A 22,747-nucleotide genomic window follows, 5' to 3' on the forward strand; every position below is an offset into this window, starting at 1 on the left:
GCAAAAGTTGATAAGGAAAATACACTTCTTCCATGTTTTGTTCTTACACTCCCTTGATGAAGAGAGTAAACAATTTTTTAAACAAAAGAGAAAGCAATAGAGGAGCCACTGGGCTGCCAACTTTTTTAGTGCCACTGTCTACTTCTAAGTCTTGAAATTTGACTTTTTAATCTGTATTTTCTGATTTTTTTTTTTTTTTGCCTAATTTTATTTGCTCTGTTTCAGTAACTGCATATACTGTGGTATCTAGCTGCTACTGGTGTACTAGGTACTTTTCCCCTGTATTTGTTCAGGGTTTTGTCATGGTTTCCAGTAAGTCTTTGCCAAATATTTTCATAAAGAGAAAAAATGAACCATCACAAAACAAGCAGAATTTTCACCAAGTGAAAAGAGCTGCTCAGTGCAATAAAGAAAATCCAAGATCTCTCATGTTTTTCACGTGGATTGAGACTTGATTTACTTTCACATTACACGTGCACTCTTCTACAGAAACCTTTATCTAGAGAAAACCCATTTCCAATCAAAAGCACAGAATAAAGCTTGGAAAAAGATGATCTATGAATTCCTCTCTCCTTGAAAGATGCTTTATGTTCTGCCTTATACCTCAACATGGATTTACTTGAGCACTCTGTACTTGCCCTGGGTAGTTCTATTTTAAAGATTTCTGTCTTTATATAGTGTCTGTATATTTCTCTATGTTAGGATTTTTTGAAGAGCATCATCTGGTATGTCCCTATAATTGGGCACCTGCAGATTTAATTCATCCCATCTGTCGTAAGGGATTATTTTTTTTAATAATAATACAGTTACACTGATCCCATGGCTAACCATTAACAGAAGGGACAGCTTTCTTGTGCCAGGACTAGCACTATTCTAACTCTCAAAGCTCTAAAGCACTAAAAAATGATTCATTCTTATCCTCAACTGTGTTCTCATGCAGTTACTGTGCTGATGGGAGGTAAGCCAAGGTAGAGCAACTCTTTTCAAAGGCAGCCAGCAGGTAGGTCAGGTCAGATATTTTGTACAGTTCCAGAAGCAGCCATTCATTTTAGTACAGTGCAGGTAACCCTCTGCCAGTCCTGTCCTTCTCCACTGACTCTGCAGGAAACTTTGGATGGCTCACTTAGGTGTGTCATTTAATCCAGATGAAGACAGATGACCTGAACCCCACCCTAGAAACTAAAGGTAAGCAACCTTATGGACATCATGTGATTTGCATCTATTTATTTGAGTTCAGCACTTGACCAGTTTTAATGACCTGGCTACTTGTTAAACTTGGTAACTCAGCATAAGTGTAATCAATATGGTATAACCATGCACACAAACTAACAGAAATATGAAAATAATAGTACCGTTTTTCATGTGCATATGATGGCAGTATTCACCAAGAATTATTTAATATTTTATTACAAGCATCAAGCTATGGAAAAGATGTCAACTACTACCCTTCAGTCGCTTTAAAGATATTAGTTTAGTGTCATGTTTCATAAGAAAACCATACCTCTCTATTATTCATCTAACATTTAAAGCTTTTTCAAATATTTTTTTCCTAGGAATGTAAAGACTTAATCGTAAAAGACAGGCTTTAAGAGGACTTCATTGAATCTGACAACTCACTAATTGGGCAGTATGCAATTACGAAAAAAACCTGATAACTGAGCATTCAACAAAGGATTGTTCACTAATAGCATTTTTTTATTATTTCTGCATTTTTACAGATCTACAGTTCTGCAAATACAATGTTTGAGTAAGACATTATTCTCCTTATGCCCACATTTTATGAGATTACTGCAGAGTGCAAAAGTGTCACATTGCTTCTCCAGGTAGAAGAACCACAGGAAACAGTGAAATACAAAAAAATTAGCCCGGCTCATAACGCTTTCTCAGCTGAAAATATTGTGTAGGACACACTGTGTGTCTTATAATTTTATACCTTTTTCACAATTTAAATTGCTATACAAATACAGTAGAAACTTTTATGCAAACTATCAGATTCACTATTGCGGGATCCAATGAAAAAGCTAACACTGAGAAAACTGCACTTTGTAGAGATCTCTTCTGATGCTCTGCAGAGGAGCTCAGTAGGTCACTGCCAGCATATTGGATGTTGTAAAATTTTCTTCAGACACAAAGAAATTGTTTGGTTTAGATACTTTCTCTGTTGCGAATTTAAGTATCTTTTTTATTTTTAGAAAAGTGCACTGTATGCTTTACCTTCAGTCTCAGTAACAGATCTCTTATAGTGGACTTGATGTTACATTCCTAATGGGTATGTACATGTCACTGAAAGTACTGTTCTGTGTTCTAGAGAAATTTCCTAAAACTTCTGTAAGACACAGGATGGGATAAGAGTTTACTGGGGTTTTGTCCTTATAGTTATTACTGAAGATCGATTTCTTCTGTAAGTCTTCATAAAGTAGTCTTTTCTTCCAGATTGGATCCAGCTTCCCTTGGGGAGTTCATTTCCTCAGAAAATAACTATACCAAGCATGCTGAAAAGTGCAACACAAATTGTTTTGCTTGGTTTTGTTTTTAATTCCATTGTTGCTATATGTTAACTGACATTCCCAGGATCAGTGAACTCAGTTACTTCCTCACTCCAAGTTTTCTTCTCTCTTTTTCAGATGGGATACTTCTGCTGCTTCAGCTCCCGTTCTTGCTGAAAGAGACATCTCCAAATGGCTCAGTCTTTCACTTGGATTTAAGTAAGTCTTCCCATTCAACAGTGGACTCACTATTTTTAGGAATTGCTGGAAACATTGACTGCATTTTAGTTTTGAATTCTTTCATCTATAAAAGAAATTTAAAAAATAGTATCAGTTAACTGTTAATAAGGAGCAGATGAAGTGACACCATGAACCTCGGTCTTACTCCACAAAATAAGCTGTGTGAGGTAAAGAGGTAAGAAGACTTCAAAAATAACAGGAAATTAAGACTTTCCCTCTGATTATGTTGGTTCAACTAACAAAGTAAAAAAAAAGTAAAAAAGGACCCACAACAATCCCACCTTCTAAAACACCACCCTGGGGTGCCTGATTTGGACCACCTGCCTGGGCGATTCACGGCTATTATATGAACACACACACACTTTTGTTTGGGGGAAAACTACTCCCATAGAATGTGTCAGTATTTTCACTGCAGCACCTTTTTCTACCCTGGTAATGGATTAACGGCCCAACAGGTTTATTCAGAATGAGGATTAAAGAAAAAATGCTGGTCAGCTCTGACAGTTTAGGTTTATCCCACTGTATCGATAGAGGTGACGAAAGCAAGTGTTGTTCAGATTCATACATTAGTAGGAAGGGAAACAAGATTCATAACAATATATAGGACCAAGCTTTCCTTTCACCGTTGCTAAAATAAAATGCTGTGAAAGACGAAGTTTGCTAGTTTTATGTTCTGTATATCAATACATTAATACTAATTGCCCAATCTATATTTATAATAACCATTTTATCACCAATGTCTGATTCAATAGTCCTGGCAGAAGTGAAATTTAATTTTATAAAAAATCACTTCTGTTTAAAGATAATATTTAGATTTAGTGGGTTTCTTTCTTCCAATATTTTTTACACATATTTTTACATATATTTTTAAAGGATAGGAATGAAAAAATCAAATTGATGAAAATCCTGTTACACAAACAGCAGGATGTACAGGGCAGGTTTTGGACTGCTATATTTAGGAAGCTATACAGAACCTATGACATTCGTGCAGAGGAGACAGGATGTGGTACTGAAGCATTGAATGCAATGAACTCTTGAAGACCTAATGCTGTCTTAGACAGTATGGCCTGGAGAGGTGCCAGGAAATCTAGATATTCTAAACCAGCCACAAGAAGGCATCTTCTCTTATATGCCCACACTTTGTGTGTTATGAGTCATCAGATTTATTACAAATACCTCTGGGCCATTTTCTGTTCCAAGTCCTGCATAAGACTAATTCTGACAGAGAACTGGTACTCCTTTAGAGAAATAATGCTGGAATGCAATTATTCAAGTTACAGGTGATAGAAAGAATGAAACAATTTACGAAGAAATTACCAATCCTTTGCTAACACAGTAACTAACAATGATGGATGAAAGCATTTTAGATCAACTTTTTGTGTAAAAATGCATGGATAGTGATAATCAAATAAAAATACATTATATAAAGTAGGAGGAAAATTCAGAGCCCAATTATCCTTTTGTTTTATCCTGATTGTGTTCCGTTGAAATTAATTCACTGTCTGCTTTATATTTTATTCTGATCAGATAGCTGTTTTTATAAATCATTTGGTTTTGATTTTTAAAAATCTTGGCAGTGACCCACAATTGTTCCTAAACTAGTATTTTTGCTTCTTATTTAATACTAAAAAGCTGTCATAAACAGTTAGTATTTCAAAGAAAAATAAACACCAGTATCAGAGCTGACATAGTAGAACAGCCCAAATTACACTAAACAATTGCTGACAATTAAATACAAGTATTTACAGTAGGAAATGTTTTATGAGCTTTGCCTTAGCTGTTTTTTCCAGTCATCTATAATCAAGTCACCTCAATTCTCTGATGCGTTGAAAGTGCTCAACTTACTTAACATTTGTTACTTCCTGAAGTAAAACTTCCCACTCTTTCACCTCATTCAAGTATTATCTGGGTATTTAGTAACACAGGAATGGTCAGATCCTAACCTGATGTAAACTGCTGTAGCTCAGTCGGTATAGCTGGAAATAAAACATTTTATACCAGCTAACGAGCTGGTACAATGTAAATTTTTTGGATGTTTCTAAACTCAAGTCTTCTACATTTCTTTAGTGTAAAATTTAAATGACGGACTTATAAGCCCTACAGGGCACCTCTGTTACTCCACTGAGGACGCACAAAGCCAAATTAAAACTAAAAGCAATTACACAGAGCCTTCAAAAAGGAGTAGGGTGGAGGAACCACTGTCCTCCCTTCATTCAGAGCTCCTCTAAAGCTTACTTGCTGCTAAGCAAGTGAGAAGAAGTAAAAGCATGGAGAAGACTTTGAAAAATAACTATTCTCTGATGTAATGGAATCACATCCAAAGTTCCTCTCCCTTCTCTCCTAGTGACAATGTCTACCTGCTTAGGAACCGTTCTAGTATCAAATTTTACGCTGCTCTTAAGGTTCTTCCAACCCTAACCATTCTATGATTCTTTTAATCAGAGACTATCAGCTCAATATCCTGGGCCTTGACTGGCCAAACTCTATTTCATATATTTAGGACTAAATTTGGCCTCCAAAGATACCCACACTGGCCTCAGGGTTGTTCTTGTTGACATCTGGTTGACGTTATCGTACCAGGCCCACTGCAACTTCAGAAGAGCCTTGTAGTCAAGGAAATATTTGTTCACTAAGCTTGTAAGTTAGCTGTCATGTCATGGATTACCACTGTCCAGTCACCTCCTGCAGTGTGGTGAGCTTCTTGTGAAGATGATGAGTCTAGCTTTATGTTCTATTACTACTGCACACTTGAGGTGCAAGAATTGGGACCTTGTCTTTACTTCTCCAGGGACAAGCGCACTTCTTGATGAGGGAAATGCTGCAATGAGGAATCTCTCTTGCCTTGCCTTCTCTTTTTAGTACACATTCCACTTGGCAGGTCTCTTCCCCCCTCTCCTGGAAATTTTCTTCTGTATTTCCTCCACATTCCACAATACATGTGCAAGTGGCCTTAAATCAACAGGCATGAATGTAACCATGAAAGCTAATGTGCTATGTACTAACTACTGGAATGCTTTGAAATAATTCACTGAAATGGCTGCCTCTTTGTTATTGTCAGTGGCACTGACACTGGAGTACTCAGTTCAACTGTGAAAATGAAAATAGCGAAGTAAACCAAGCACTAAAATCTGCTTGTATTTTACCTCTTTCTGCTCCTTTCAGTATCATGGTCCACTCCCTCAGCTGATGCTTCTGAACCTAGTGGTATATGAATGATTTGTAACACATTTCTTAACATTCCAGCATGCTCTCTTCCTGGAGGCAACTCTCTGAAGTGAATGGCACTCAAGTGAATTTAATTTTTATCACAGATATTGCAAAGCTTGATGCTGTTTTTTCTTGCCAAATAAATTACAGTAACTGTTCTACCTCTGTCAGGCTTCTTTCTAAAAGGGTATCATCTACCTTACTGCATTAAATAATCTGTAATAGCTACAGATCACTGTTATTTTCTTATCTTAACCTAATGATCCTGCCTCAGATGGCAAAAATATGGGGACCTAAAAGCATCTTCCATTTAATAATCTCTTTTTAATGTACATCGTTGACAGAATGTCACACAAAACCTGGGATAGCACTATTACTGAGAGCACTTACATGGCCGTTCATATTAAAATGAATGGAAGAGGGGCTAAAAGAGTCTGTTTGAATCCTAGAATGAAAGTTTTAGGAAGAAATGTTCTCTTTAATGTCTGACATTCATAATAGGCCAACCCAGATTCTACGAATTATTAGTTTCCTATTTTAGTACTCATACCAGTAAGAACTGCTTACATTATCTTGCAAATGAAATGAGGTTAGATCCCCTGAACTGGAATATCAACTGGCAGCAGAATACAGTATGTACATGCCCTGTGTCCTCCTCAGCCACCTTCCATTTCACAAGCACAAAGATGAGATGGGCTGCCCTGGATTTAAAAGCATCAGTGAGGAGTGTTCTTGCTGCATTTTCCCAAATCTTAAAATGATTGCTGTTGCCCTTGTTAGCAGATGATTACCAAGGTCCACAGACAGAAATAGCAAGTTATTTGTAGAAAATGGCAAGTGCTGACCCCTTGCAGTACTTGAAGAGTAGAGGAAAGAGCCTGCTGGCTGAAGGTGATTCTCAGTGTAAAATCAGGAATTCACTATGTCACCCTGTGCCTGTCTGCATGCGGACCTCTAAGATAAGCATGGAAAATAGAGCCCTGGTTCTTATTCTTAGAACTTACACTTCATTGCAAAGGCATTATGAATGTTTGGATTATGCACAACTACAGGTCTATGAAAATGGCCCTCAGAGAGTCAATGCTGGCAATATGCATCCTAATATTTAACTGTCTTATGCTGTACTGTCATAATACACTGTGCACAACCTGTTTGCTGATTCCAGTGTTTCAGGCTTGCATTGAGAAGAGCAGCAGCAGAAGTTTGTTAAACCATCTAAAGAAGTCAAGAGCTCATATTAACCCCGTATCCCATGGAGATTTACACACACGCTTAACCTTATGCACCATTGAATACTCTCTTTGAAATCAGCAGGCCATTTACAATGCCTAGAACTAAACAAACACACAGCCATATTTTTCCAGAAACATCCCTATAAATCCTGTGTAATTGGGTAAAACATCTCCTGTGCTCTTTAAAAGAAAAATAAATAACATGAAAATAACCTAAGTGAACTTTACAGGGAGAGGGGGAGAGGATTGTCGCTGTTTAGAATGAAGCTGTTACAGCTCCCAGACCATTATACATATGTAGTAGCCTCCCACAGTTACTACATATTCTGTCTCAAATTACTGATGAACTACTGAGAGCTGCCAACGCACAGGGGCCAGGCTGCCTCTTTTCCGATGATTGGGTCACATGAAGAGATAAAACACATTAAATACTTTCCTCGTATTACTTTTCTAAGCAGGCAGGAGCTGTGTTACCCATTCATAAATGAATGCATTTCACAAATGGGAAGATAGCTGGTCTACATCAAACTTATTTTACTAGCCCCACTTTGTCTGGTTTGATTTCTGTGCGAATATGACCCACCAAAAGTGGGATTATTACTGGTAGCTTGAAAGTATCTTTATATATATCTATCAAAAAAGAAAGGTGCCATCTCAGTAGAAAAGCCTAAAGAAAACAAAACTGTTCTGGTTTAAGGCTAGATTATTTTGAACACACGCACAGAAAAGGAAGCAATTAGATAATTATGATCAATTAGAAAGACAGCTATTAATTCATATACACCGAGACAGTAATTTTGTAAACCACAACCTGAAAAAAAGTTCAAAGATAGATACAGGAGTACCCTTAAAGAAATTATACATTGCCATGTTGATGCTTCTGAAATTAAATGGCTAGGACTTAAGTTTTTTGTGGTATATGATTATCTCAAAGTAGATGAAGTCAGTGTCTCATTCTCAAGCCTGTTCTTACTGACTTCAGTGCTGCTGCAGCTGGCTTCAAAATAAAATTAACGGTACAAAGTTTGGGTTGTACCATCTTGTTGCAAAAGGCTTTCATGCCACATAGAAAAACAGTGAAATACTTTTCAAATCACTGAGGAACACACCATGTATTTCTGCAGAATCTTACTTTCAAATCTGGGTGCCCAGAAAGGACATCCACATGATTAATCAGTCGATTATGGTGTATTAGTCATTGCTCTTTAGTAACCCTGGGCAATCTGAAAAATTAATATTAAGTAATTAAAAATAGTTAAATATTCAAATGTATAAAGCAAGTTGGTTAATGGACCCAAAATCTCAGGATTAGTATCCCAACTCTATAAACTCTCCTGTGCTGTAATTTGTATTTCTGAATTAAAAACACAAACTGTCTGCAAGCAGGCAGTTCCTGAAAAAGGCAACCTTTGCAATTTTTAATGTTCTTTTTCCTCTATATGTCCAGGAATTCAGTGTATGTATCATCCACAAGTGAAAGTTATGGCTGGGAAAAGTCTAAATAAACCAAAACTCTTTGAGCGATGTATAAACCTCAATGCCATGACCAGGGCTGAACTCCATGTGGGAAACCTGTCAGAGCCAGGCAGGGACAGCTGGGTGCCTCCAGGCAAGCAGAGCAGCTGGGCTCTTGAAGCACAGAAGGGCAAGACAAGCATGGCCATACCACCCCACTTAATGAAGCACAGAAAAATCCCATGGGACCAAGATGCAACATGAATAATTTGCACCTACCAGATAAGCTCTTATTCAGATTTCAGTTGTATACATATAGTTCACAGTTACATGCAACCGAGAACTGAATCACACTTGTTCATCTGCTTATGGCAACATGAAACTGCTCCACAGGCAATTTCAGACCACAGGCTGAACGTGGTTTTGTTCTCTCAAGCTTCTTAACAGGCTGGTGGCAGTTACCAGCTATGAGTCCCTCCTAAGACACAGAAGAGTAATCCCTCAAGACAGCTACAGTTACAGTCTTCCCATATTCCTGAAATACTTACTTACAGCTGTCCCTGTTCATAAAGCAGATGTAGCAGTAGTAAAAATGATGACCTTATTCCTTGAATAAGCATTCTGCCCTATCAAGTATACAGTGAAGTTCATAGGTTATTTTTTTTTATTCTTTACTTCATGGATAAAATACTAGCAGTACATATGGGTGGAGGCAAGTCTTCTCCACAACAAACTAACTAGGCAAAATAAGCAGTACTGAAACCCCTGTATTAATAGGATGGGGAAGTGCTAACTTGCACTAGCACTCCATCTTCTTTTAAGAGCTTGAATTTAAGTAAGTATTGAAGAAATAAAAGAATGTTAAAAAAAAGGGCAGATTTGATTTATATGGAAATGTATGTTCATGAAATAGCAAGGAAAAGATATGTTTTTGTCATGCAGTCAAACATAAGCCTGATAAGGAATAGAAACTTCACAAATAGTACTTGGGTGATGATTGAATACAACTACGATAAAAAACTAGTAACAACATAAAAATCTAGGAATTACTCGATTCTAGAAGTTGTACTGCTCTTATAGCAATATTTGTTCATTTATGAAATAGCATAAAAATTTCAGTCACTACACTATGCCTGTACTTGACTGAGATCTATAGATCTTAGTTCTATTTACAGATACCAAACCCAGTAATTTTTTAAGACTGTCTCCGTGTTCTCTTTTTAATTTTAATATATTTTAATGAATCCATCCTTAAAGCAAATACTACTTTGCATTTATACTGTACCTGTGACTATAGTCTCCTGAAATTTTATTAAGTATATCTCAAAATAAGCAAGGGAATGATATTCTTTTTATGCTTAAAATGCTGATTTAGAGGTTAAAGTTCCTCTAGAGAAAAGCAGCCTGCCTAGGAAATGTCCTTACCAACACCACCATGGCCAGCCCATACTGTCTGTGTTGCTTTTAATTGTTTTAGATGTCTCTTTACAGCTGCACAGTTGTTTTAGACTGTCAATATTTTAAAGGTTAAGATCAATGAAAAAAAGGATATTTCACTAGAAGTCACCATAAAAATGACAAACTAGTATTTTGTAACTATATTAGTCACAAATTGCTGGGTAATTCTCACTGTTTCTCCAGCTTTCCATGGAACAGATGTGGCAGCAACAGTCAGAATCTCACAAACCTTCATACGAATCACCCTGGCCTTTTTCCTATGAGAGAAAGAACACTTTCATTTCTGAGGAAATAAAACCTGATTTATTGAGGGCAGGAAGAGCAAAAGGGCTTTTAAAGCATCATTTATCTTGTTTGTTAATTGTTGTATGCTTCAGTCTACTAGGGCTAAGGGGCATTATTCTGCCTTTAACAGTAGGCTCATAATTGCTGACAGTTATAAAAAGAAAACCATCAGGCATTCATAGGCATGCTTTAATACCTGTCAAGTATTCTATAGCTGCAAGTTTCATTAGAAACAAAAACCTGCTTATTTAAAACAAAGGTTTACAACTCAACTGTAACTTCCAGAAAATGGCAAAACCAACATTTTTCCAAGCAACAAAAAGGTGTGGTGCATCATAACATTTGTAGAATAAGTAAATTAAATAAGGAAAGTTTGATTTTTGGAAACTGCCAAGAAAATACTTGGTTAGGTGAACTTTAACTGCGGGTTTAAGATCATTTTTATTTGTTACTCTTAAATTTTTTTTTAGTGAAACACCATTTATTCTTCAATTGAAAATTTGAAATTTCATTGAGCATTTCATATGAAGAATATTGAAACAGGATGTTTAAACTACTATTCAACTTAAAAAAATAATGTTAAATTGGCCAAACCCATTCTTTTCTACAAAATTTATTTCAATACCTCTGTGTTTTGCATCAGCAGTCAGCCCACTGCACCAGGAGCTGCTAGCGACAGTTCTGAGGTTGCAAGCTCAAAACCATGGAAGGAACTGTCATAGAACACAATGTGGAAGTTCTTAAATAGCAAATAGCACTCATCTGAAATGATGGAGCCCTTTTGTTTCAAGCCAGATAACAATTATTAAGCTTATGCCTAACATTGCACATGACCCTCTACAAAGTGTGTCAGAGAAGGCAGCTGTGGGTGTGCCTGGATGAGCTCTGGGTTCAGATCAGGAGTGCTCTTTGGAAGCAAATCTCCCAGCTGTCCTGTTTACTGGGCATGGGTTTGTGCACTGCTGAACAGTCTCAAAATGAATGAACTGTGTTTCTTTAAGGTGATGCAAAGCTGAAGAGACATTCTAGGAGCACACATAACCTACTCCAGCTGCAGGCAGGCATGCAGGCCATGCTGCAAGGCCAGAGGCAGTCCAAGTTTTAAAAATCCCTCAGCATGGTTGTAGGTGTCAGGTCCTCAGTCCCAGTTGCTTCACTGCCCCAGTGCTGCTGGTTGATGACACTTGCTAATACAGACAGAGGTTCTGTGCTCAGAGGTAATCAAAAGTAGACTGACTTTAAATATTTTCCTAAGAGACTCCAGGAAGCAACTTAAAAAAGTCTGACTGTTACTGACAGCTTGTTATTTTCTGCAAGAGGAACAATGTAAAACTAGGTAACCACCATCTCCTAGGTTCTGAAAACAGTGATTTCTCTTTTACATTACTGAAAAATAGGACTTAAACCATTACCAAACCAAGTACCCGCTGATCTATCACTTCTCTGTTTATAATTAAGAGCTGACTGGAATTTAGTAGGGTTTATTCCTTCCCAGCCTGTCCTCAGAATACAACAGTGGTACCTGCAGTCAGAGGATATTAACAACCCTACCTGAGACAGCATAAAATGTTTTATATCCCTTACCAAGACAGAAGGATCAGTTACCTACTATCACCCCTGGGTTTTCATGCTGGCATAAAAAGCAGCAGCCTGTAAAGCTACAAGGAACCACCTTTAACAAAAAAGCCATTTAAGAGCTGGAAGTAGGCACTGTCTCAGCACTGTATTAAAAAACAATAAACCACAAAGATTAATAAAAGTCTCATATCACCAAAGCTGGTGCAGCACCTCACTGTCTGGAACAGATGTGGGCAACGACTTGCTTCTATGACAAACACAGGCTGTCTCAGAAGGTGTAAGGATGAGGTGTATTGAACTACGGCGTCAGTTTCTTTTCACTACACAAACTGCTGAGCAATCGTGATGCTGCTTCTGAATGACAACACAGATTAATTACAGCAATTATAACTCAAGTTTGCTCTTGTTGTTTTATCTCTTTGTAAGCAGGGATAAGATCATTTAAACAAAGTTTACGGTAATACATGATTTTATCAATCACTCGCTGTCCTGTTGATAATTCATGCTCCTAGGAAACAAATCCCTGAATGTTAAAAATCACAGCATTTCAAATCAGAGCATTTTGGTAACGGTAATGCCATAATGCCATTATTTGCATGGTAATACCATGCAAAACTACTCTGCAGGGCTCCACCTAACGGCAACACCTTTGGATACTAGTGCACTAATGCATCCCCCGCTCGTTTAAAAAACGATTAAAGACGTTACAAGATGTTTAAACCCACTCATCCCCTCAACGTGAACAATAACCGGGGCCGTTTCCTGTGGAGGCTGTGCCTGCGCTGCCACTCCCGCCGAGGCCAGCTGGGGTCGCTGGGGGGTAGCAGAGACCATCTCTGCCTCCCCTGGCCCGGGGACGGGATAGAACTGACCGGCGCTCTGCAGCAGAGAAGTCACACCGAATCTTTCCCTTCCTTCCCCCCACCAAAACCCCACCAGAAATAATAGCAGCAGCAGCTGGCTGTGCTAATTCTGCCCTCTCAGGTGTGCGGGCGGCGCTCACCGCCTCGTGCGGACACAACTACGGTCACAACGGATCTACAGCAGGAATGCGGAGGTAAAGGGTCAGGGCAATTCTGCCACACCGACTGAATAGTCCATCATTTCAAAGCAGTGCATGGGTAACGGGAGCAGAGTTCAAAGCAGAAAGACCGCCGAGTGCAGCTTTCACTGCACTTCAAATTCACAAACGAGCTTTGGTGTCCCCCTCCTGTAAAGCCACCGGCGGCTGGCCAGGCAACAAGGGAGCTGCTCTGTAGCTTTTCTGGTCAGAGCAGCTACACTTCAGTATCTCCTAGCAATTTTACTCCCTTCAGTGTGGCTCCTGCCAAACCATCGCGGTTGATTTTCCTGATTTTACTGCAGCTTCTTGTATTTTACTCCTGGAGGTGACAGGAGGCACTAAACAACACTTAGCAACTCAGTCTTAACTTAGAACTCCCCTCCAAACCCTGCAAGTGAAGGTCAGTCCTTTACTCACTATGATCTCACCAAGACAGTCACACAGACTGAGCTGGCAGTGGATTTCAGAATGTGCTGGAGTTAATGTACTAAGGGAACAGAAGCAGCTTTCTTGTTTGCAAAATGAATCATATGCAGTGCTTACAATTAGAATGTTATTATCCGTAGCGATTTAATAGAGAAACAATTTAATCTCAAGAGACTGTATTAGATGTCAGTAATGTTATCAATATTACCAGTAGCTCTTAAATTAAGCTGCTGCCCAGTAGGGCCAGATCACTAATCAGCAGGTCCCAAAGGCAGCTGGTTGCTGTTACAGGCAGCAAGGTGAAGAGGCTGGGCAGAACCTTTTCTTCTCTTTGCCCAGCTGCCAAAGCTTTAGTTACTAAGTTCAAACAGGTTCCTGGCATCAAAATGAGCCAAGTCTCCCCTCAGGTCACACACAGTATAATACTTTCAGAGGCTGAAGCCTATCTTAAGCTCATAGCTTTGAAATTCTGATACCTGATGCTAGGTTTGAAATTGTAACTTGAACTTCTATAAGCATTGGGGAACCTACACGTACTACGGAGCAAATGAACTTGCAGCACTTCATCATGCTGAAGAGTCAAGACATTTTTATCCAGGTAAATCTGCAAGAGCCTCTTTGTAAAATGTTTAATTAAAATCAAAATGTTCATTTGAAAATGTTGAGTTTAGTATAAAATCTGTGGTGTTTTCTGTGGTCGCAATAGTTTATGTGGAAAGAAACTTTCTTCCACTCAGTGATAAATTCAGTCAACAGTTTCCCTCAAATAACATTTATTTTTGTGGGTATCTAATAATTATTAGACAGAACATATGCATCTAATATCTGTTCTTAAAGAACAATAGTTTGTCTGAATGTTAATTATCTCTGCTTACATGATAGCAATTAAGGATTTTCAAAAGTATCACAATGTTCCCCTGAAATAGGAGAAAAAATAAACTGCCCTTCTTAAAATGAGCATATGTCTAAGAGTCCAGAACTAATGATGTACCAGCCAGCTTATAACCCCTTTTTTAATCTCAACTGCTCAGGAAGATGATATTTAAGCACAAAAAAATACTGTCTTTCAACAGTCAAGTGTTTGCTCCTGAGTGTTGTGTTAAAGCAGCATGCAAATAGTGTCAAAACCAATCAAAAATCAAAGATGACTTATTCTAGAAGTATATTGTTAATGCTAATGAGCCTCTTTGCTTTGGTCAGAGTACTGCATTTTTAACATACTGGTGCTTTTGTACCTCAAGCAATTTTCAACATGTTAATACTTGATTTTAACAGTCAGTAAACCAGGAAAAATGGATGTGTCACAGGAAACTTACAAATTGCTAATTTTTGATTTTGCAATAATGAGTAGCACCATGGTACATCTTTCCTTTCTGCAGTGGGAATTTACAAGTCTATAGTGAAGGCAGTAAGTATGTCATTGGAGAGCAGAGAGCTGTTCAAATTCCTGTGCAGAGACAGTCTCTTGACAGGAATATGCTTCCTTTGGCATCTGCAGTTCTTGGTGTCCACTCTGGCGAAATGTAAGGACTCCGCAACAGAAACCAATGCCAACAGGTATTTGCTAGAGACTCTTAGAATGCAGTTTTCCACAACTCCTTTTGACACTAACACAACACAGAATACAGTAAGGTGCAGCTTCCTGAGTAGGAACTTTCGATGAGTCTTTAAAATGCCCTGCAATGTGCTGTATGCTTCTGACACAAGACCTCATTGCTGTCAGGTAACCAGAAGCCCCAACAGTCTCTGACACATCATGGGTCTTAGCCATCTCGAGCTTACACAGATGTTCTCAAGGAAAGCAGCCTCACAGGGAAAACCAGGTAACTGTGGGTCCAGGCCAATAACTTAAGGAAGTAAAAATTAAGCTTACTGAGAAACAGTTAATGTACATTGCAGACTAGGGTCAGAATCTGCTGTCCTTTGGCAGGACCAGAAGTACTCTGGCAGACTGAAAGTAAGAATTTGCAGCATAGTGTGAAATGGATCCTTTTAGCTGGTGATTTAACTGACAAAAATGAGTAGCTCAGCATGCAGAGTATAAACTAGTACTCCCACTCTTCCTCCCCTTCTCTGCCATTCCATAACAGCCTCACAAGGAGGGCTTGAGTTGAAACAAAATGTGTTGTAGCTGCCTCCTATGTCCTGCTATGCTTTTTTGGCATTCTGCCTTCCTTTACTGGCTCCTGTTGAGAATCAGCACTGGAAACTAAGGAATGAGGACTGTGTAGTGCTGTATGTTGGGACCCAAGTCATGACTTACAGGATACATGAGAACAGAAAACAAGAAATGAGAACAGTACTGGGATGAAGTAGTATCTATCTTCTTCCTTCTAGTTTTGGGAGACACTGGTGAACATATAAGTAATTTGCCATGGAAGGTGAAGGAAGTCTATTCATTCCTAGTCCTAGGATGCAGACAGCTCTGCCAAACTTATCGCTGCAGGAGACTCTTAAGTCATGGCTTGTTACTAGGGGCAAACGAAAATGATTACATGAACTTCAGTGTTCACACTCCCCACTGTGAAACACTGGAATGTAAGCAATTTACTAAAGATAGCCTTAACCTCTTGGGACATACAGCTGCTTCCTGAGTTTCTTTGCCTTGATGTGGCATGTCACGGACCACCATTCTACTGCACGTGAAACTCAAATCTTCTGCCCTCTTGACCCTTCCAGAAACACACTAAAAAGCAAGCTGGTTTCTGCCCATATTTTTGTATGTCCCCAGTGCCCTGACACAAAAAAGTGGGATTTGGACAAATAAACTGGTTGCTGTAAAGTTAGGATTCAGAGGGTAGCCTTCAATTCAGTTAGCAAAGAATATAGAAAGTTGTAGCTACTATATTAGTCTCTAAATAGAACACTGGCTCTTTTGTGAAGTATCTGAAACATCTGTGCAAATAAACGTAAGCAGGACAAAACTGTTCACCCCCAAATTGTCTCCTCCCACAGCATCCTGTTTTTCACCGTCCCTCTGTGCATGGACTCTACTTAGACACTCTATGCATGGTGAATGAAAATGTGACTCCCAGGCTGAAGTATATAGAGGTGCCATCCCAAGATGCATTACCCAAGGAAAAATACAGTGTTTGAGTGGACTGTACTTGCTACTCACACTGTGCACACCCAGAGCCTTCCAGATGGCAAAACTTAGCAATCCAACTCCACACCACGCATAGAGTGAGCCCCATCCTAGGGCTCGTAAAGCCAGTGATGAACCGCTCTCTGGTAATGTAGCCGTGGCAGTAATCCCCTGGAACCAAAAATAAAAGTGATTAAGACAAAGTGAACAATAACTGGAAAAAAAAAAAAAAAAGAACTAAAAATGTTAACTTAGCAATCTACAATTTCTCCCTACTTGCCAGCTGTACTGGTGTTACGGCTGCCAGCAGACCCAAAGAGCCAAGCAAGGGGGTGGATGAGCTGGCTTCCCACCAGGAACAGTTTTCATGGTTGCCACTACCACTTGGGTATGATTTTTTATTACCCAGAAATGCTGAAGTCAACTGTTTCATGGGCACAAGAATCGACACTCAGCTATCCCACCAGCCAAAATAGCTGTCACAAGCCTTTATGCCAGTAATGTCAGAACATAATCACTGTACATCAATCACTGATTTTGGTACTTGTTCTTAGTGGGGTATGGGTGGGAGGCAACCACCAGCCTACAGGTCTTTACCTGCAGTCCTGAAACAGCAGATTAGGAAAATGGCAGAGCCTGAGTAGTTTCAGCTGGACACCAGGTATAACAGTGACTGAGATTTTGAAGGGCTACAGCCCTGAAGGAGCTCTGGAAACTATTTAGTAGTAGTATTCAAAATTATAGGGAACTACAGTAGTAGTATTTAAAATTTTGTAAAGAGCAAACAACCAAGCTGAACCCATCCCCCTGCAGAATTCACCAAGTGGCAACACAGAAAATGCTCTGCAGTCTCCATACTTCTCATTTTTAACAGAAACAAGAGCAGGCGGTTTTAACCAGTTGTTAAGATAGTGCTGCAAAAGAGCATGCCATGAGACATGTCCTGACACAAAACATTGTCCCCTGGAAAGGCCACCTCAGGCCAAGAGGAACGGAGCCTCAGCCACGACAGGGTCACAACCATGATGAAACCTTCTCTGTCGCAGCACATTGCAGCTACCAAGGGCATAAACCACATGCTGGCTGACATCAACCAATTCACTGTTAGCCAGCTGTTTTCATCTCACAATGCCCACCTCCCTGTACCTATTTGGTATAGGACAGCTTCAATCTGTGTAGCCCACAGCAGCAGCAAGTCAGACATAATCGTATTGCTTATAGTGGGTAAACATCAGCAAAAGAGTTTGTTTTATTTCCACAAAGAATCACTTTTCAATTCTTCACACAGAAATACAGATTTCAGTTGGTAACTGTTGAAGACTGTCATCTACAGTCCTTACACAACTGAACGGTCCTTCTTACTTACTGAGTATCTCAGGATAAAAAAAAACAGAGCTAAACATAAATGAGGCTGCAACCATACAAATATATTCAATAAGGAATTATTTTATTGATAGTCTAAAATACTGAAAAGTGAAATTAACTTGAGGATCAAAAAAAAATTTCCTCCAAAGCATGCCAAAGAGCTGCATGTTTCTATTCATCACAAAAAGTGGGATAAAAAAAACTTTTACATCCTTGCTTTAAAGGACTGCTTTTTTTTTTAATGGCTCCTTTTCTTCTTTGATATAATTAAATATCTGTGGTGCCTATCACTATGGTATTTGTTCAGTGAAATAGCATCAGTGGGTTTTTTTCTCCTGGCTTTGTATTTATTAAAATGTTGGAACTAGATGATCTTGAGGTCCTTTCCAACCCTAACTATTCTATGATTCTATGATTCTGTGACCCTCAGACAGTCCTCAGCATTAACACTTTTTCCTAGGAGTTAGCTATAGGCACAGTTATCCAAGGACAAACACTTGCAAAGGGCACAAGAAAAATGCATCTTGATCCTTATTTATTGCGATTTGGACATCCCAAAGTGGAAGCTTTTAACAAAGCCACACTCTATAAGCATATACATACACAAACAAGGACACAGAGATCTCTAGTCACGCTATTATACCAGGTCCTATTAATTTTCTTACCACAGCTAATGAGCTTTCATAACTCTTTCAGCAGACTGCTTTGAGTAGATTTAAAATGCTGATGATTGTTTCTGACATTTTTCCTGCTTCCATAGTCTAACCGTATATAACAACATGCAGGCAAATTTCTCCCATTTGGAAGATGGAAAATGAATGGACAAAAATATCCTCTACACAGCATCTTTAAATAGGAGACATTATCTGTGAAAATTGCTGGGGAAAAAAAAAAAAACAAAGCATGCCTGAATACTATTTAAATGCTTGATTGCCCCCGAAAAATAGCGGCAAGTGGAAACAATTGATTTGTTTTTACTGACAGCATTCAGTCACAGGCTGATTCCTCAGGGTACACAGAGAAGGAATTCTGTAAACAAGACAGTTTATTATATGATGATCAGATATGCTGTTCAGGGCATCAAGAAAGCTGAATAATGAAAGGCTATAAAATTTTAAAAGACAACAGCAGCGTGGAAGAAAAAGATGTCACCAACAAAACAACATTTTTTATCCATGAGCCCACTATTCTGTGCACAGATTGTTTTCTCTTCGTTACTGCTCCTATCTTTTTTTTAAGCAACACTTTAAGAACAAGCCATTAAACAATAGTTGAGTCTTTCTAAAAACCAGGCCAGGAAAATATAGGGCAGAATTAGTTGATTACCAAAATATTTGCTTTCCCCCCTCCCCTCTTTTTTTTCTGGAGGATATAAGCAGGAAGTTGGAGAAGGAGAAATGACAGAGGGTTTTTTTCAGACACAGGCCTCAATCCTGTAGCTACCCCCTTGTGGGTAAGAGTGTGTCTAAAAGGAAGCAGTGCCTAAAATAAATGGTGTGTTCAACTGATCTGGTTGATTGTACTCTGCATGTTCACTGTTTTGTATGACCTAATCCATTGCAAAATTCAGCAGCCGGTAAAACTGGACACAAAAAGGCTGCTGCTTCTGAGCATTTAATTATAACACCACCCCCAGTAATTTCTTAACTGAAGGTCTCTGCAGTGGTTCATCACTGAACAGGAACACATAATCTCAGTTTCAAGTCAATTTGGAGGCCAGTCCTACATATGCTCGTATTTACTTTACCTCACTACCATGGAGGACGTACAGTAGGTGCCATTTCAGCTTTCTCTCTTGCCAGTAACACTCTACAGATGCGACTCTGCAAGAGTAGTTGCTAGTTTTGCTTTGCAGCCTTTTTCTTCACATGTTCAGGTAAATCCTGTTAGCAATTGCATGAGATCAGATTATTTTTGGCCATCAGATTTCATAGTATCAAGCCACTGCTCACTTCATCAGTCCCTTTAAGTGGCGGGAAGGGAGGGGAGAGCCTGAATTTTGACTAAATCATTTCACTTCCATATTCCACATCTAAACAGGCTTTCTACATCCTCATTCCCATCCTTAGCAGTTACCTCGCTTCCCGATTCACTGCAGTTTTGTGAGACCACATGGTGAACTGGACCACCAAGGTGATACAGGCTCACGACTAAGGTGTGTTAAGACTGTGCAATCAAGACAAGCCATCAATTCCATTGCATTCCACAGCAGCAGTAATGATTCCAACAAACAGCATAAGCTTTATGTATGCCAACTAATCTCAAGTACTGAAGTATTTAGCAGTGCCAACTCTGAATGGATTTTTAAGTCAATCCTACCCCTACCGACTTCCATTAAGTCCAGTGCTCCTATCCAATTTTGTACAACCAAACTTGACATGTATCAACATTTCTATAAAGCATCTGTGCATTCTTATTTCCTGCATATGACAATTAGAAAACAGTTAAAAAGGAACAAACCTTACTGAACCAGTCTGGGTTCTTCTTTTTTGTCATGGCAAGTGTGGTGCCAAAACCTGCTATCATTCCTGCAGTAGCAACGGTACCTAGAAAAATTCCACCTGCCAAGAAAAGTTTAAGAAAGAAAAATTAATGTTTTGATTCTTAAGGGGAGGAAAAGGAGCTCAACCAAGCCACAAACCCAAACCCGTCTGGGAATTAAAACCTGAAAAGCTAAGATCTGTCAGTACATGCTGAAGGGAAAGGCACAGTTGCCTACACTGTTTACGTTAACCCAATATGGCAAGAAGGCCAGACTGAGCGGTGATTCTATGAATTACAGCGTTTTGAAAACTAATGGCGAGCGTATTTCCAAGCCAAACACACACAGAGAAATCATTCAAATGCCATGGTGCCCTCCCACAGTACTTCAGAATTTCTCTCACTGCAGAGCCAGGCTACTAAAATTCTCTTGTGAGAATGCTATGCATCACCCTTCACCTGAAAATCCACCAGTACCTCTGCAGACCATTCCATAAGCAACACTTGTTCTTCAGCTTTCTCTGGTTTATGTTCCAATGCTCCATGACAAAAAAAAAAAAAAAAAAAGACGTAACCAGCAGTTTTCCCAAGACAGAAAAGATTCCTCCCTTATCCGTTCTTTCGGAATGCTTCCAAAGTCATTTGGGGTCCTTTGATCCCTTCTAGTTCTTGGGTCACAGGCACACGTAGCTGCCCACTTTTAAGAAAAGGGCTTGTTACAAAGGCTGAGTGCACTGTACAAAACCACCTGAGTCACAGCGCAACTGAAAACATTGGTGGTGGTGGTGTACAGGTTCTTCCTTTGCAACTACTGCTACCCAGCCTGTTCTCCCTTTCCTAATACCAGCTAATTACAAAATGGCCCGAACAGGAAGCAGGAAGCAAACATGTTTGTGTGAGGCTGCACTATTTAGCACTTGTCCCGTTACTGCGCTGGAGGACCCTGCTGTGCTCCTGTCCATGCAACCCATGAAGTACCCCTCCTGCCCGGGAGCAGCAGGACCGCACGCACTGCGCCCCGCCGCGCGCGGGAGGCGCTCCGGCCTCCGCTCCGCCAGGGGGCGCGGGCAGGCCGCGCAGAGCCCCCCGAGCAGCCGGCGATGACCGCGGCGGTGAGTGCCGGCGCGCCCGCTGCCGCCTTCCGCAGGTGCGTGAGACCGCGGGGACTCGGGCTGCGCCCCCGCCTCAGCCGCCGCGCTGGGGCCCAGCCCCGGAGACCCGCTCGTTTGCTTTACGGGGCCAGCGGCGCTGCCCACCCGTACGAGCCGCCTCTTTCCCAACGGGTCCTACCCCCTCAGGGCATACCGGCAACCACGGCCCTCAGCCCCCGCCGCAGCGCTGCAGGGCGAGGGAGGGAGGCAGGCGGCTTCCCTCCGTGGCTGCCGACCCCGGGCAGTACTGGGTACAGGCGCATCGGGCCCCCCAGATCCCCCCAGCAGCGCCGTTGCGGCCGGCGCCTTGTCGCCCCGTGTCTGCGCCCCGTGCCGGGGGTCGGTGGCTGAGGGGCCACAGGTGCCACTAGCGCTGAGGGGGAGGGAAAAGGCGGGCGGCGTTCGAAGGGCTTCTCCTCTTCACTGCTTCTCCCAGCCGCCGCCTGGGCTGTCCCTGAGGCACGACCGGCCGGGACAAGCGGCGCGGCAGGGGCGACCACGGGGCTCCCGCCCCCGCTGCTGCTCGCCCCTGACCCGTGCAGACGTAGCGGGGGGAGACGAAAAGCGCTTTCTGCACCTTTGATTAAGAAGAGCTTGTCCTGGGACGCCGCATGGCTCCCGCCCCCCCGGGACAAGGGCAGCTCTCGCCCTGGGTTGAGCGGGCCCTCCGAGGCGTCCCTGCCGGCAGCCGCCCTCATGGCACAGGGGGCGAGAGGACGAGGAGGAGGTTGCGTGCTGCAACCCGGAAGGAAACGGAGCTGGGGCGGGATACGCAGCCTCTTTTCTTCCTCCTGCTTCTCTTTCCCGGCCGCGAGGCCGCAGTTGGGAAGCCGCCGCCCCTGGGGGCCTGGCCGAGTGCTACCGCTCCCAGCGGGACCGGAGGAGGGCGGGGAAGGGGCGCGCTGCTCCGGGCGACGCTGGCAGCGGCTGAGGCAGCTGCAGCGGCTGCGGTTCACCTGTGAGCCCGGGCGGCGCCGGCGGGGCCCGGTGCCGGGGTGGCCCCGCAGCTCGCGGCCCGGGCACCGGAGGCTTCAGCTCGTTCAACCGGTGGCCTCAAGATCCCGAGTAGCGCGGAGGGGAAACGGGAAAAGTTGTCAACGCCTCTTTTAAATCGAGGGTTGTGTCGCGGGCTAGTAAGAGGGATTTCGTTTAAATCTGTGGGACAGATAACGTTATAGATTTCACTAAACAAAGCTGTGAGAAATTCTTGCTTCCAGTGAGTTTTACTAAGCTGT

The 22,747-nt window shown here is 41.2% G+C and overlaps 1 protein-coding gene across 2 annotated transcripts; it reads right to left on the minus strand.

The window, feature by feature from the left end:
• Window positions 1-1,672: 1,672 nt before the first annotated feature.
• TMEM242 (transmembrane protein 242) lies at window positions 1,673-22,266 on the minus strand. 2 transcript variants are annotated; one of them, XM_065680624.1, is made up of 4 exons: window positions 22,090-22,266; window positions 20,341-20,441; window positions 16,549-16,686; window positions 1,673-2,790 (listed from the first exon to the last, which is right to left on the minus strand). In XM_065680624.1, the coding sequence occupies exons 1-4, from the start codon at window positions 22,208-22,210 to the stop codon at window positions 2,692-2,694; spliced, it is 459 nt and encodes a 152-aa protein (XP_065536696.1). In that variant the 5' UTR covers window positions 22,211-22,266; the 3' UTR covers window positions 1,673-2,691. The 2 variants fall into 2 exon arrangements, with proteins under 2 accessions (XP_065536696.1, XP_065536697.1); XM_065680625.1 differs by lacking the exon at window positions 22,090-22,266 and adding an exon at window positions 20,821-20,892.
• Window positions 22,267-22,747: the final 481 nt, after the last annotated feature.

This window comes from Lathamus discolor, chromosome 5 (assembly GCF_037157495.1).
Source record: "Lathamus discolor isolate bLatDis1 chromosome 5, bLatDis1.hap1, whole genome shotgun sequence".
Taxonomy (NCBI): Eukaryota; Metazoa; Chordata; class Aves; order Psittaciformes; family Psittacidae; genus Lathamus; species Lathamus discolor.